Source organism: Coturnix japonica, chromosome 2, assembly GCF_054131305.1.
Source record: "Coturnix japonica strain WE chromosome 2, WE-NBRP24, whole genome shotgun sequence".
NCBI lineage: Eukaryota > Metazoa > Chordata > Aves > Galliformes > Phasianidae > Coturnix > Coturnix japonica.
Window position 1 is genome coordinate 67,784,978 of NC_140664.1, and position 12,722 is coordinate 67,797,699.

General features: G+C 48.5%; 1 protein-coding gene across 2 annotated transcripts; it reads left to right on the plus strand.

Annotated features, from left to right (window-relative positions):
• The first annotated feature begins 729 nt into the window (after positions 1–729).
• Positions 730–4,430, plus strand: LOC146761909 (zinc finger CCCH domain-containing protein 11A-like). 2 transcript variants are annotated; one of them, XM_085540880.1, is made up of 8 exons: positions 730–1,387; positions 1,817–2,007; positions 2,287–2,374; positions 2,492–2,554; positions 2,807–2,893; positions 3,184–3,480; positions 3,816–3,886; positions 4,346–4,430. In XM_085540880.1, the coding sequence occupies exons 2-8, from the start codon at positions 1,954–1,956 to the stop codon at positions 4,403–4,405; spliced, it is 720 nt and encodes a 239-aa protein (XP_085397006.1). In that variant the 5' UTR covers positions 730–1,387; positions 1,817–1,953; the 3' UTR covers positions 4,406–4,430. The 2 variants fall into 2 exon arrangements, with proteins under 2 accessions (XP_085397006.1, XP_085397005.1); XM_085540879.1 differs by having other exon boundaries at positions 730–2,007.
• Positions 4,431–12,722: the final 8,292 nt, after the last annotated feature.

Here is a 12,722-nt window from a genome sequence, read left to right on the forward strand (position 1 = left end):
GGTCTGGTGGTTGGTGACCCTGCACACTGTGGTCCTTTTCAACCCAGGCTATTCTATGAGTCTATGACTGTACGATTGTATCAGACCTCAGGGAAGTCACATGGAAGAGGCAAGCCTCTGAAATTAAGCTTGATTCGCTTTGCCCCTCATACACCTGATCACTGCATCCCTTACTTGGCAAATGGTCTTTCTGTGGGGTGTAGATGAGGAAAGGGAAGGAGGAAAATAAAGCAGCTGCTTTGTCCTAGAGCTCTTGTTTCATTGGGGTCTGGCCCTATTTTCTGAAACTAAAAGACTATGTGTGAAAGAAGGACGCGAAAGATGCAAGGAGGTTTTGGTTTTGGTGCTGACTCCAGCCTGGTGCTTGCTGCTGGGAAAGGAACACTTGGCTCCAAGGAAGGATGCATGGGTGGAAAGCCAGAGGCCAGGGGTCAGGGATCCCCAGCAATAGAGGGCAACAGCCCAACCAAGAGCTGGGGTGATTTGCTTTTAAACTGCATTCAGTGAAGTCCTGTCCCATTGGTTCTGACGTATGTCTCCCCATTCCCTTCCAGTTTGTGCAGAGGTGGCATGAAATAGAGGGCATTGCTTTCTGCCAGACTGCAGGAGCAGAAGCATTTCAGGTGCCTAAATGGTTTGCTTTCCACATTGTGGTTGAATGGGGTACATATAGAAGGAGGACTTCCATTCTTGGGGTGGATATGCACATGGGAGGCTACAAAAGGGAAGGCTCCATCCTGGCCAGTTCAGCCAGCAGCTGTATCCAACTGGCAGAAGCCCCACTCAGTGAGGCCAGCAATGGTCCAAGGGCCTCAAACCCCAGCCCATGAGGCCGGCGCTGGCCCTGGGCCATAAAGCCACAGTAAGGGAAGTCAACATCGGCTCTGGAGACTAAAGCCACAGTCAGAGAGGTGAGCACCAGCCTCGGGGCATACAGATGTGCACCCCTATTCCTTCCCACTATCTCCCCTGGGACTCCATTGAGCACTATGAGGCCACATTAGTCTTGACCGGATTTAATGAAAATTGCAAAACCATGACAGCTGCACAAGAGTCACCTTCACTTCCCTGTTGTTTGACTTCAGATCACCCCATTGGCTGACCCTGGCGTTGGTTTCCTTAAATTCGGATCTAGGAGGCGTCCACTTCCATTATGATGAAAGCGCAGAAGTCATGCGAGCATTGCTGAGGTCACAATGGTTGGCACGGTGGGAGGAGCATGTGTCCCACAGGTGGTGAGCAGAGCTGGTGCTCTGGCGAGCGTGCTGCACGCGGAGACTGAGCTCTGTGCATTTCGTGGAACAGATCACCCTGGCAGAGCCTGTCCAAAGGACTGCTGTGCTGTGTTGGTGAGCTGAGCGCAGCTTAGGCTGAACAGGCCCAACAGGTGAGCTGGGTTTGGTGCTGGCTGGCTGTGGGAGGTGTCTCTACAGACATGAAATGCTAGGCCGGGGAGAAGTCCCCAGCTCCAGCAGTGCCCCTCCACATGGCTGTTCCCAGGGGAAAGAGGTTCTTGTGGAGATTCCAACCCGTGTTTTGGTGAGGATGATGAAACACCATTCAAAAGGAAACAGAGCGCAACTTGTGCCTCACTACCACACGGATGGCTGGGTGCAGAGCTCCTGAGGAGATGGAGAAGAGCACTTGCTGACACAAGCCACGGCAGTCAGACACAAGCTGCAGCTAGCGTTGGGACGTTCATGCAGCCAGCTGATTCCCAGACCTTTCCCTCCACAAGAGAATCAATTGCATGGCAGAACAAAGCTGGGAATATACTTCTCCCTCATGACTTTTCTCTTGTGGATGATTTCTGCAGGGTTCCTGTTTGAAGGGAGATTTGGAGGATCGAGGCAATCTTAGGAAGAGTGAAGCCAGCTCTTTCCAAGAGCAGGGAAAGTTCCTGTGGAGAGAGCTTGTGAGAGAACTTGTGCTTCCTCTGACACTTGAGCCATCATGTCTCAGCAAGGAGACAAGTGCGGATCCAATGCCTGCTCTGTGAGCGGAAAGGTATGACTGGGTTCCTTTGGCTTGACTTTTCTTCTTTGTTCTCATTTGTAAGGGGAAGGAGTGGAGCAGGGGGAGCCCTGCTGGTCCTTTGGGACCTCAGTAAGCGGTTGGATCCTGAGCTCACTGCTGACAGCCTGGGCTAATGGCATGGGCAGGGCTCAGGCTGTATTTTCCCTTAGTGATCAATGATGTCTCAGCGCTCTGATATCCCATCTCTGGCACGATCTGGAAGCTCTCAGCTGCCCGTTCCGACCTGAGTTTCTTCCTTTCTCTCTTCAGAGGCGGCGCAGCTGCCAGACATCCAGCTGCACCTTTCAACGCGCAGAGGGACGCAATGGGGATGGACCGTCCTTACTGCCACGCAAAAGTGAGTTTCTCTTCTGTCTGTAAAACAGGGTCTTTCTTTAGTGGGGGGTGGACACGGGCTAACAGGACAATACTGCTACTGTCATCTGTGAAATCAACACACGATCTCTTGTTTTAGGGACAGAGCCCGTGCGTCCATGCAATGGTGCTGGGCAAGGTGGGAAACGGAAAGCCCACGCAGGTAAGAACCTCTTGTGAGCTGTGGTGTGGGTACCTGCCACTAAATAGGGCTGCATGAAGGGGTGCATGTGTGATGGAAGAGTGAAGAAAGTCCACTGCAGATCTGTGCTGACTGCAGAAATGGCACCATGCTGTAGCAGCAAAAAGGAAAATGGTAGGAACTACACTTGGAGAGTTGAAGTTGGTGGTTGGCTGTGCTCAAATCTTCCTCCCAAGAGATGCTCTTCAAGTATTTCTTGTTCCTTTTTGTCAGAAGATGACGCAAGCGGCCTTCCAGCAAAGCGCAGCCTTGCGGAAAGACTGGGGAGGACTGCAGCCTGTGACGTGGCACCCAAGAGAGGTACAGATGCACAACAGGCATCAGGGTTTGATTCGATGTCGTTCTAGTCAGGCTTTCTGTCTGTTCTTTCCTGGGAGTGTTGTTGCTGCATGTTGCTTGAGGTCTTCGTCCCTGCGATTTTCAATTACCTTCCCTGTCCAGATTTGAAATGCAAACCCACACTTCACCTAAGATCTGCTGCTGTGAACACTCAAGATAACATTTCCTAGTATTGTGGCCCATTCTGCAGACTGAAAGTAGCCTTGGGCTCCCTTGAAGTCTAACTGATTCTCCTTTCTTGATTATAATAGATGTACAACATGAGCAAAATGGAAAGAACAACGTGAAAGCACTGCAGAGAGTGCTTTCTGGGAGAGATCATGTCCAGGCTGGAGGGCTTCCAGTAACAGCAGGTCCCAGCTCAGGGAGAAGACCTTCCCTGGCTGTGTGCCCCCGCTCTGTCTCCAAGACCCTGGCTGGAGGGAAACGCAAGGGCTTGGACGAAGAGCAACAGGCAGCAGCGCAGTTGCCTGCTAACAAAAGAGCCAGGGGCCAGAGCACAGGCAGTGTGCCGGCCCCAACCCCACCACGGAGCTCCAAGCAAAGAGGTAAGAAGGTGCTGTGGCACCGTCCCAGTGAAGTGCTGTCCTTATCAAACACATTGAGTTTGCTTAGGGCTTGCTTTACCTTTTCCTTCTCTGTGGAGGGGGAAAGAGTTGAAGGCTACAAAGTCCAAAGGCAGTGAGGTGCCAGAATACCTAAACGCATCTCTTTCCATTAACTTCACTATGCTCTTCTGTATTTCCCCCTGGAAATGTTACTCACTGAGAGGCTTCCTAGTCCCATTTGCTTTGTCTTTGGACTGCCATTTGTTTTCTCGGCACCCATGTTTCGGCAGCTTTGCTGTTGACAAAATGAATTCATTGGTATTCTTGCTTTCCAGCAAGAAGACAACAACAAAAACAAAGGAAAAGGGAAATGAAAAAGGCTTCTTTGAGAGCTGCACGTGCACTGGTGAGTCCTTGGTGAACACAGACACGCATTCTCTTGTTGGTTTCAGTGCCTACATCTGTCAGACATAAAAGAGATGGTAAAATCCCAAGGGAAGTGATGGAATAGAAAAATTGCCAGCTGTGTGTTTGAGGAAATGACACTGTCAGTGAGAGCTGCCATGGGGAGCTTGGATACCTTGCTCTGGCTTGAAAACAATGTGGTTGGTAACAGCCAGAAGGTTTTGCTGTGATAAAGAAGCTTGCCATGCTGGGCACTGCAACCTTTGAAACGACCTTCCCATGACAGAGCATGAATCTTACCATAGACAACGTGTCATGGGAAGTAGTGTCAGTGACCTGAATGAAAGGAACGTTCTGTTCCGCATGGGGTCATTCTGGAAGTTTACTGGTCAGGCTTTCTTCATGAGATCTCCCTAGATTGTTTCTGTCCTACTTCTACGCTTGCTTTGTTTCTTTCCAGTTCTTCGCAGAGATGAACATACTTGCGGAGATGATGCAGAAGGTGAACATGAAGGACTGAGAGGAAAAGCGTCACAAGGCAGCGGCTACAGTGCACAGCATTTCAGTTGCTGCCCAACTCAGCATTCCATGTTTTACTACATTCTGGGATTTCTTTTATTTATTTATTTTCTTTTTCTTTTTTTTTTTCTTTTTTTTTTTTTTCTTTATTGCATTCAATCAATAAACTATCATAATTACATATTCACAAAGACTGCACAGCCTGATTTGTCCAGTGGCATTCCATGAGCAGCTGCACGACATTTGGTCCAGAGTAGCATCTACGCATCTTCGGTCCACTACGCATCTTCGGCCCACCACAGCCCATCCCAGCACCGTTCTTCCAGGCAATGCTCCAAGTGCTCCTGCTGTTCCTAGCACTCATAGAGGTTTCCCATGGAGCTCCATGGCACACAGGACCTGGCCCCCGCACACAGCTGTACAACCCCACTCCATTGCACAGTCCTGCACACAAACATGGGCAGCTCCTCTCTTGCACACAGCCACATGCCTGCTCATACTTGTATGACCCCAGCCATTTGAATAACACTGTGCACACACATTGATGTGCAACCCTGTCCTTCTGTCTACCCATGTGCATGGACATCTATGTGTGCCACCATGCCTCCTTTGCACACCCGTGTGCCCACACAACATTCCATGCCCTTGTACTGATACTTGCTGCTACTCCTTCCCAGGCTGAAGATTCTGTACTTGCTTTTGTTAAACCTCTTCGTGTTTATTGGTGCCCAGCTCTCCAGTCTGTCCAGCTCTTGCTGAATGGCAGCACAGACTTCAGGTGTGCCAGCCATTCCTCCCAGCTTTGTATCATAGGCGTACTTACAGAGCATGGACACTATCCCCTCCTCAAGGTCATCAGTGAAGATACTGAGCAAGATCAGACACAGCACCAAGCCCTGTGGAACACTGCAGACCACAGGTCTCCAAATGGACTCTGTGCTGTGATGCCATTATAGAAGGCTGCAGGGTTGGTTGAGCATGACTTTTCCTCGGTGAATCCAAGCTGAATACTGCTGATAAACTTCTTCCTTTCCAATTGCTCGCAGAAGGCATCCAGACCAAGCTGTTCCAGCCCCTTTCCAGGAACAGAGGTGAAACTGACTGCCATGCAGTTTACCAGATCCTCCTCCTGCTCCTTTCTGAAGACTGCAGTGTCACAGGCTCTCCTCCAGCTTTCAGGCACTTCTCTTCTCCAAGACCTGTCAAAGATGACAGAGTTTGGCAATTACCTCTGCCAGCTCCCTCCGCACATGTGGATGCATCCCATCGGAGTCTATGGATTTGTGCACACTGATCTCACTCAGATGCTCCCAGATCACCCCCTCCTCACCCAGACCGAAGCTCTCCATTACCCAGGCTGTCCCTCTTCCATCCAGGGTCCAGGAGTCCCAAGGGGCAGTCTTTGAAGTGAAAACCAAAGTAAAGAAGGTGTTCAGCATCTCCACCATCTCAGCATCACCCATTTCCAGGACACCCCCCTTCCCTATTTCCTACTCTTAGGGATGCACCAATCCTGAGCTCCAAAGAAGCACTATTTAAATACTGCCCAGCTTTCATGGCTAGGAATGGATTTCGAATAAGACTCATAGTCATAACGTGGTGTTGAGTGACCTGCAGTAAGCATTGTTACTGCTAGAAATGGCCTGCAGTCTCAAGGAAAGGTAAACAAACCTATGCTATGTATTACACTGAATCGCATCAGTGCAAAGGGCTTTATGACAGATTGCTTTTGTGTCAGCATCTATCAGATATCAGATGGGTCCCTTGTCTCATTTCCCACTTTGTTAGGAATTTGGAAGCACCGTGGAGGAGCTACATGCAAATCACAGTCAGTTTGACTAAATGGGGTGACAGAAGAGATGGTGTCACTGTGCAGGGAGCACCAGAAAGCCAGGATGACCTGAAAAATCTCTGAACGCAATTGTGAAGTGTAACAGATCCAAGGACTGATATCAGTCACAACCCACAGCTGCAACAAACCATATAGATGTTCTGCTTCTGCCTTTGTAGCTCTACGGACAGACAGACCGTACAAATGTGTGGTGCTCACGGGTACGTCTCAGAAAACCAGTGGTGGAGGAGCACATTTGGCTGCAACATCCATCCTGCTTCCCTCGAGATGTCGGTCTCCAGCAGGTGGCGCTGTGATTCAACTTTTGCCACCGGAGGAACTTTTTCCTGGGTGCTTTACTTTAATGTGCTCCAAGTGATCAGTGCTATTCCAAGAGACTGAGAGAGATTTCTCATCAGGAAATAAAGGACGTTAAATTGGTTCCCTTGATCCACAGTCTTTGCACCATTCAGTGCACTGCAGAACTAATGAATGGCTGCACGAAATAGATGCAGTGAAAGCTAAATGACAGCTTTGGATGGAAAAGAATGGGAGTAGCTACTGTCCCCAAAGTCGTGGCTCTTATTCAAGTGCATGAGCCCTTTTCTCCTTTAATAACAGAGGCTTCCCAGATGCTGAAGCCTATGTGATCTGAAATGACCCGGTAGTCGAGCAGTAGTCATTTTGAGATGCTAGATGCCTTGGTTTGAAAGGATTGATACATTGTGAAAGGTTCAAATTTTGTCCTGTTGCATTTCATAGAGGATCCTCCTTGGGGAAGGAGCAGTGATGCTTAACTGAACTGACATAGGGCTGGGAACTGATTTTTCTGCAGTGGAGGTAAGGCTTCCTGCAGTGCTTTTCTCTTTGTTAGAATCAATTACCCATCCAGAAGTCACTGTCTGCTTCTGTTCTGTAGCACTAACTGACCAAAGTATCAGACAGTTCAGACCAAACATACCTCTAAGTGCTAGACATAAAGTGGACTGGAAACCTACAGCATGCTTTCTGTCACTCTGTCTCCTTAGTTGCAGACTGTGGTCTCTGGGGTATTATTGATGGGCAGGCAGGTGTTCGTTCTCTGTGCATCCCACCACTGATGTATGGCCATCTGCCTCCTGCTGTGGTGCTGGCAGCAATGTGCAGCAACAGGGCAAAATCTCCAGAGAGCCCTCTCCATCCTACTTGCCAGTCCCTGTGACCAAGTCACAAGCCTGGAAATCAAAATACATACTGTCTGCCACTCAACTTCAAATGTGTTGGGCTTGAATCGCCCAGCAGAGACCTCACCTCACAAAATCCCCCCTGAATGCCACCAGCCAAGCAGGACAGTGAAGAGGCACATGCACAGAGCTCTGAGTCCATCTACTGCTGACTTTGGCCAAAAATGAGGCAGGCACTCTGGACACTGGCAAGGTAGGCCTGCTGGTTCCTCCCAGCAAATGAAATGACAGATCCCTCCTGGCTGAGTCCCACAGCTTCTTTTCAGCATCCAGGTCACGGGGATAGGAGCCCAAGTGGCTCTCTGCTCGAGTGAGGATGCCAGTCAGGAAGTCAGCCATTGCATCTGAAGCAAGATGAAACAAACAGTCGGGTTGTGTGGCACAAAACTCTCTAAAATAATTGCAGATGGACCTCAGTGTTCACATTAAGCTGATACTGCACTGAGTTCTGTCAAATGAAAGAGAAATGTGATGGTTTCTCCCAAAGAATTGCTTGCTTCCCCAGGCAGGCGTACTGGAAGACCCAGAACACTGAACTTTATTTTAAGTACCCAAGCACGAAGCTTACTTCTCTCCTCTGCCAAGGGAACAACCACTTCAAAGCACCTCTGGAGAGATCACTCAGGTCAACCAGTACTGGCAGCAAGGTTATCACTTGTGATTTCAGCACGTGTTTGTTTGTTTCTTTGTTTAATTGGTACAAAGTGTAAAAGGAAGATTTCTGCCTTTACCTGGAAATGGTTGGGAATATTGTCATTTCTTTACTGTTTAGTATGTTAATGTGTTAAAATGTTTGGTGCTCACTTGGGTACATCTCTGCCTGCAGTCATTCCTGCAGCACCAAAGGCCACCCAGACCCCCATGCCCACCTCTGGGGATGCTGGAGTGGTTGCAGTGAACCAAGAGCTGCAGCTCCTCTAGACTGAACGTCTCCAACACTATCGCTGCTGTCAACGTCTCTGTGGCCTTGTGTTGTTCTCGGGGAAGGAGATGGTCATGTACTGTACAATGGCTGTGTTAACTGGGGACACTGGGCAGTACTGGTGCCACTGGGAGGCTATTGAAGGATGCAGACAGCACTGAGGCGGCTTCAGGCAGTACTGGGGGATACAGAGTTTGCACAAAGAGAGTCTAGACAATACTGGGAGGCAATGGGAGCTTACTGGGGAACTGCAAGGAGCACGAGGGGACACTGGAGAGCTCTGGACAGCACTTATGGTGTTGGAGGACGTTCGGGAAGTACCCAGGTGGCACATATTAAGCCCATTCATTTCCTGTTATCCAGCATCTCACCCAAGGCATTAAACGACCCACTTTTTCCACGGGGGAGACTTTCCCCTTGGGGCTGACTTCCCACGCACCCCAGCGCTGCTCAGCTCTCCCCTGGCTCTATGTTGATGCATTCCCACCTGACGCTGTCACTCAGTGACACACTGGCCACCAACAGACTCACTGTGGGTCCTGAGGATGGCTGGGTGTGGCACCACTGCATGTCGCACGAGGGGAAACTGAGGCAACGGGGTGAGCCAAGCGCTGCAGGGCAGAAGTTTGGCAGGATGTCACAGCGGGCACTGGGATGGCTTTTGCTCTGAGTGCTGCTGAGTCAAAGCCAAGCGTTTCTTTCCTGGAATGAAAGGGTTTCTGTCAAACTCAAAGTGTCCTCATTTCCCCCCTCATCTTCCACTTCTCCCTCTCCTTTCCTCCCCCTCCATCTTCTGGGGGCAGAGAGGTGAGGGGGTCCCACTCTGCAACCCTTTAGCCCCTTTTCTTACCCCAAACGGGTACAGGAGCAAAGGCCTCCCATGCTTTTCCCACCCTTCCCAAGCTTCTGCTTTTTGCTGCCTTTTTAGCCCCAAATGAGTCACTTGGGGATTTTTTTTTTTTTTTTGGGGGGGGGGGGGGCTATTTCTTCACTGAGCAAGTAGAGGGAGTCTCCTATGTGATGTTGAGGGGTTGGATGCACATGGGTGCTGCAGCAGCCCCCAGTCCTGCTGCTGTCCCTATTATCCCTTATTTACAGGTGATTCCATATGGGTGGACCCCAGCCAAGCTGAGGACAGGGGACAGACCCTAGAAAGTGGTTCGCATCAGCAGAGTGATGCTGGGTACTCGGGACAATCCCCAGGCCTACAAGGCGGGGAGACACCAGTGGCTCTGTCCCTATTTGTCCTAAAGAGTCACCAGGAAGAGGATGGAACAAGGCATCAAGCTAGGGATCAATTCTAGGGATGGCAGCGGTGGGGGAGAAAGGGACAGCAAGGATCTGAGACCCACCAGCAGCCAGGGCACAGCGACATGGTGGCAGTAATGTCCCCAAAGCCCTGGGGGCTCTGGAAAACCCAGCACAGTCATTCAGTGCTGTGCCTCAAAACTCCTGTGTGTTCCGATAAGGAAAGAGTCCATGGCACACGCATGAGACCAGCCACACACAGCACTTCCCTTGAGTGGGGATGAGTCATCCTCAGCCTTCATCCCCAGCCCAGTAACACTGCACAGCACTGCACTCTTCCTTCCGGGGCCTCCACAGGAGCTGAGTTTGGGTTGCGGAAAAGCAGGAATTGTCCCTTCATCCCAGTGGCATCCCGCTGCATCATGTCAGTGCTCCCACAGCCCAGGGCTACTGAGCAGTGCTGCATCCAAAAAGCCATAGCCAAATGAATGCATTTCATCCTGACTTGCGGAATAACACTCTATAATCCAGAGATGAGTTATAAAGCAGGTATTTTTATTCCAGCGCCGGGTTCAAGGGGGATAGCTCCACCAAACTTGCACACCGACTTGTAAAATCGTGACACAGATATAGGTACATCTAATACATAGTCAATGATTTCTCAGAATTCTAATACATAGTCAATAGTTCTTGGAATTCTGATACATATTCAATAGGTCTTTAGCATGAAGACCCCCTCTTGTTCTTATCATGGGGATGAAACTCCTCTTCTGGTATTTTACAATATCTATTCTCCTCCTTGCCTGATGTTGCCCGTGAAGTCTCACTCCTTATCTGCATCCTCCCTGCTCTCCTAGGCCCCTTGTTTCTTTTACTTGTTACCTTTAACTATCCTTTACTTGTTTCTATAAACTACCTTTAAGTTTCCTTCTATTAGCCCCCCTTTATTCCGAATTCCAGCAGAGCCTCTGTTTCCTGCTTCACTGTTCATTCCCCCCTTTTCTTTAATCTAGCAGGATTTCTCTCCTGCTAGATAATTTCTTTTCTGGTGCGTGGCATCTAGCTATTCTGCCATTCCCCTAAAAATCTTTCCTTCACAGTACCACCAGAGATTTGCCCTGGAGATTCCCAGTCTTGAATAATTTCCTGCTGAATCCTCCGTAACATTCAAGACCTCACTGCATAAGGAAAAGTTTCCTATAGGCCTCGTAGCCTTCACACCCTGCCGTGAGAGGCAAGCTGTATGGTTACCTACCGCTGTAGAGATTGCAGGAGGGATCTTGACATCTGTATCAGGCATTGGAGGAAACGAGAGAGATCTGCAGTCTCTATTTCCCCTGGCAGTTTTCTCTTGCTACAGGGCAATCATGCATCACATTCTCTTGGGTTTCTCGGTCCATCCCAGCAGAATGGGCACCACCTGAGCTATGGGCCGTCCAGATGCACAAGCGTAGCAATTGCTATGGTTGAGACTCTGAACAGTATACTTAATCAATTCTACCCAGGCATTAACGTCCCCATATCTTGTTTCAGTTTCAACTGTTTGTCTAAGATCTTTTATCTCCTTAATTGTCATAACTGCAGTGTTTTAAGGAAGATTTTCTACCCTTTTTAAGCTCTTCCCTATCCTGGACATTCTGGATATTTTCAAGGAGTGTATCTGTCCAGCCTCAATTGGAGTTGTCCACCATACATCATTCCACACACTACAAGAGTCCCTTATTCATATCAAAACTATCAGTTGTTCCCTCCCCTGCATTATTGTCAGATTTCACTATTTCCAGATAATTATCAGGATAACAAATGGGTACAGCAGTAAAAACTTTTTGTTACAACAAGGAAAACATTTTGTGAGCATTAGTTCTATATAGGTTATAATATTCTCCCACTTAAATACACAATTTATTTACCTATTTGAGGAGAAGTTAAAGGTTATTTAAAATAATAATAAAAAATAAAAAATATATATATATAAAAAAACTTTTCATGATTTCCTTCTAATTCTTATCTTTTAAAGGTTTTTCTGTGGCAACAGTTCCCATGCCTCAGGGCTAGTGGATGCCTTTACCAGTGTGTCATAAGTCCATCCTTTCTCGGCTGTTCTCACAGCTGTTTCTGTCATTAGAAGTACTTGGAATGGTCCTTCCCAGTCAGGTTGCAGCTTTGTCTCCTTCCCGGTCTGTATCAGGATCCAGTCCCTGGCTTGAAATGGGTAATAGTCCTTGGATCCTTGCAGGTGGTATGGCTGCTTGCTTAGCTGCACTGTGTTTACGACCCTTCTCAGCTAACCAGCTGTAAATAACACTCTCTACAGAGTTCTGCGCAAATCACAAATGCCGCCTTTACACATACAGGAAAAGATGCACATATCTTTCAGCATTTATTTCTCTAAGGAAAAAAAAGAAAAACGGTAAAAAGCCCTCAAAAAATGTATATCAAAGTAGATCCCCAGATTTACTGTGTTAGTTAGGAAAGCAGTGCCAAGCCTTGCAGAAAAGCGGTGTTTACCAAGATGCTTTAATGACTGATAGTCACCTAATGCCAAAGCAGATTATTAAAATTGGTTATTTACAAGAAAGCCTCCTGAGCACTAAAACAAGCAGCATAAACTCAGCGGTGCCGGGGTTGTGAATCGGGATTGCTGGGAGCCTTGTGGTACCGCAGAGCTCCCATGCTCTTCTGGTGCCAATGTCGGCCCTTCCCAGTTCCCAAGAAACTTAGGCTTGATGCAGCTCCCACCTACACGCACCTTGTACCCCACCAGCCCCAGGAGGAGCATCTCAACCAAAATGTTGCTAATGATGGGTTTGAGGTCTTACAACTCTCTGTCTCATCAGTTCTGGGTTAAACGTCTTTTGTTGTCATTGCAAAGGTACCAGCTCATAATTGATGGTTTGTTGAATCGTCGGTTTGGGGTTTGAGTGCTCAGGGACAGAAAACTCAGAGCATCCAATGGCCTTGAATTCTTACATCAAAAAGCTAAAATACAGGAGAAGGATTTAATTCTGTAGTGAGTACAGAATATTAGCTTTCCTTTGCCTGTCCCACAAAGCAGCATTGTGCCCAAGTGTGCAGGGAACAGCCTTCACTTTCC

What these genes read in the sequence shown, in the direction of transcription:
- LOC146761909 (XM_085540879.1), top strand. Translation starts at nt 1,954, where the DNA reads ATGTCTCAGCAAGGAGACAAGTGCGGATCCAATGCCTGCTCTGTGAGC. An exon ending in TGACGTGGCACCCAAGAGAG is followed by an intron (nt 2,894 to 3,183) that starts GTACAGATGCAC and finishes TGATTATAATAG; the next exon opens with ATGTACAACATGAGCAAAAT. An exon ending in ACGGAGCTCCAAGCAAAGAG is followed by an intron (nt 3,481 to 3,815) that starts GTAAGAAGGTGC and finishes CTTGCTTTCCAG; the next exon opens with CAAGAAGACAACAACAAAAA.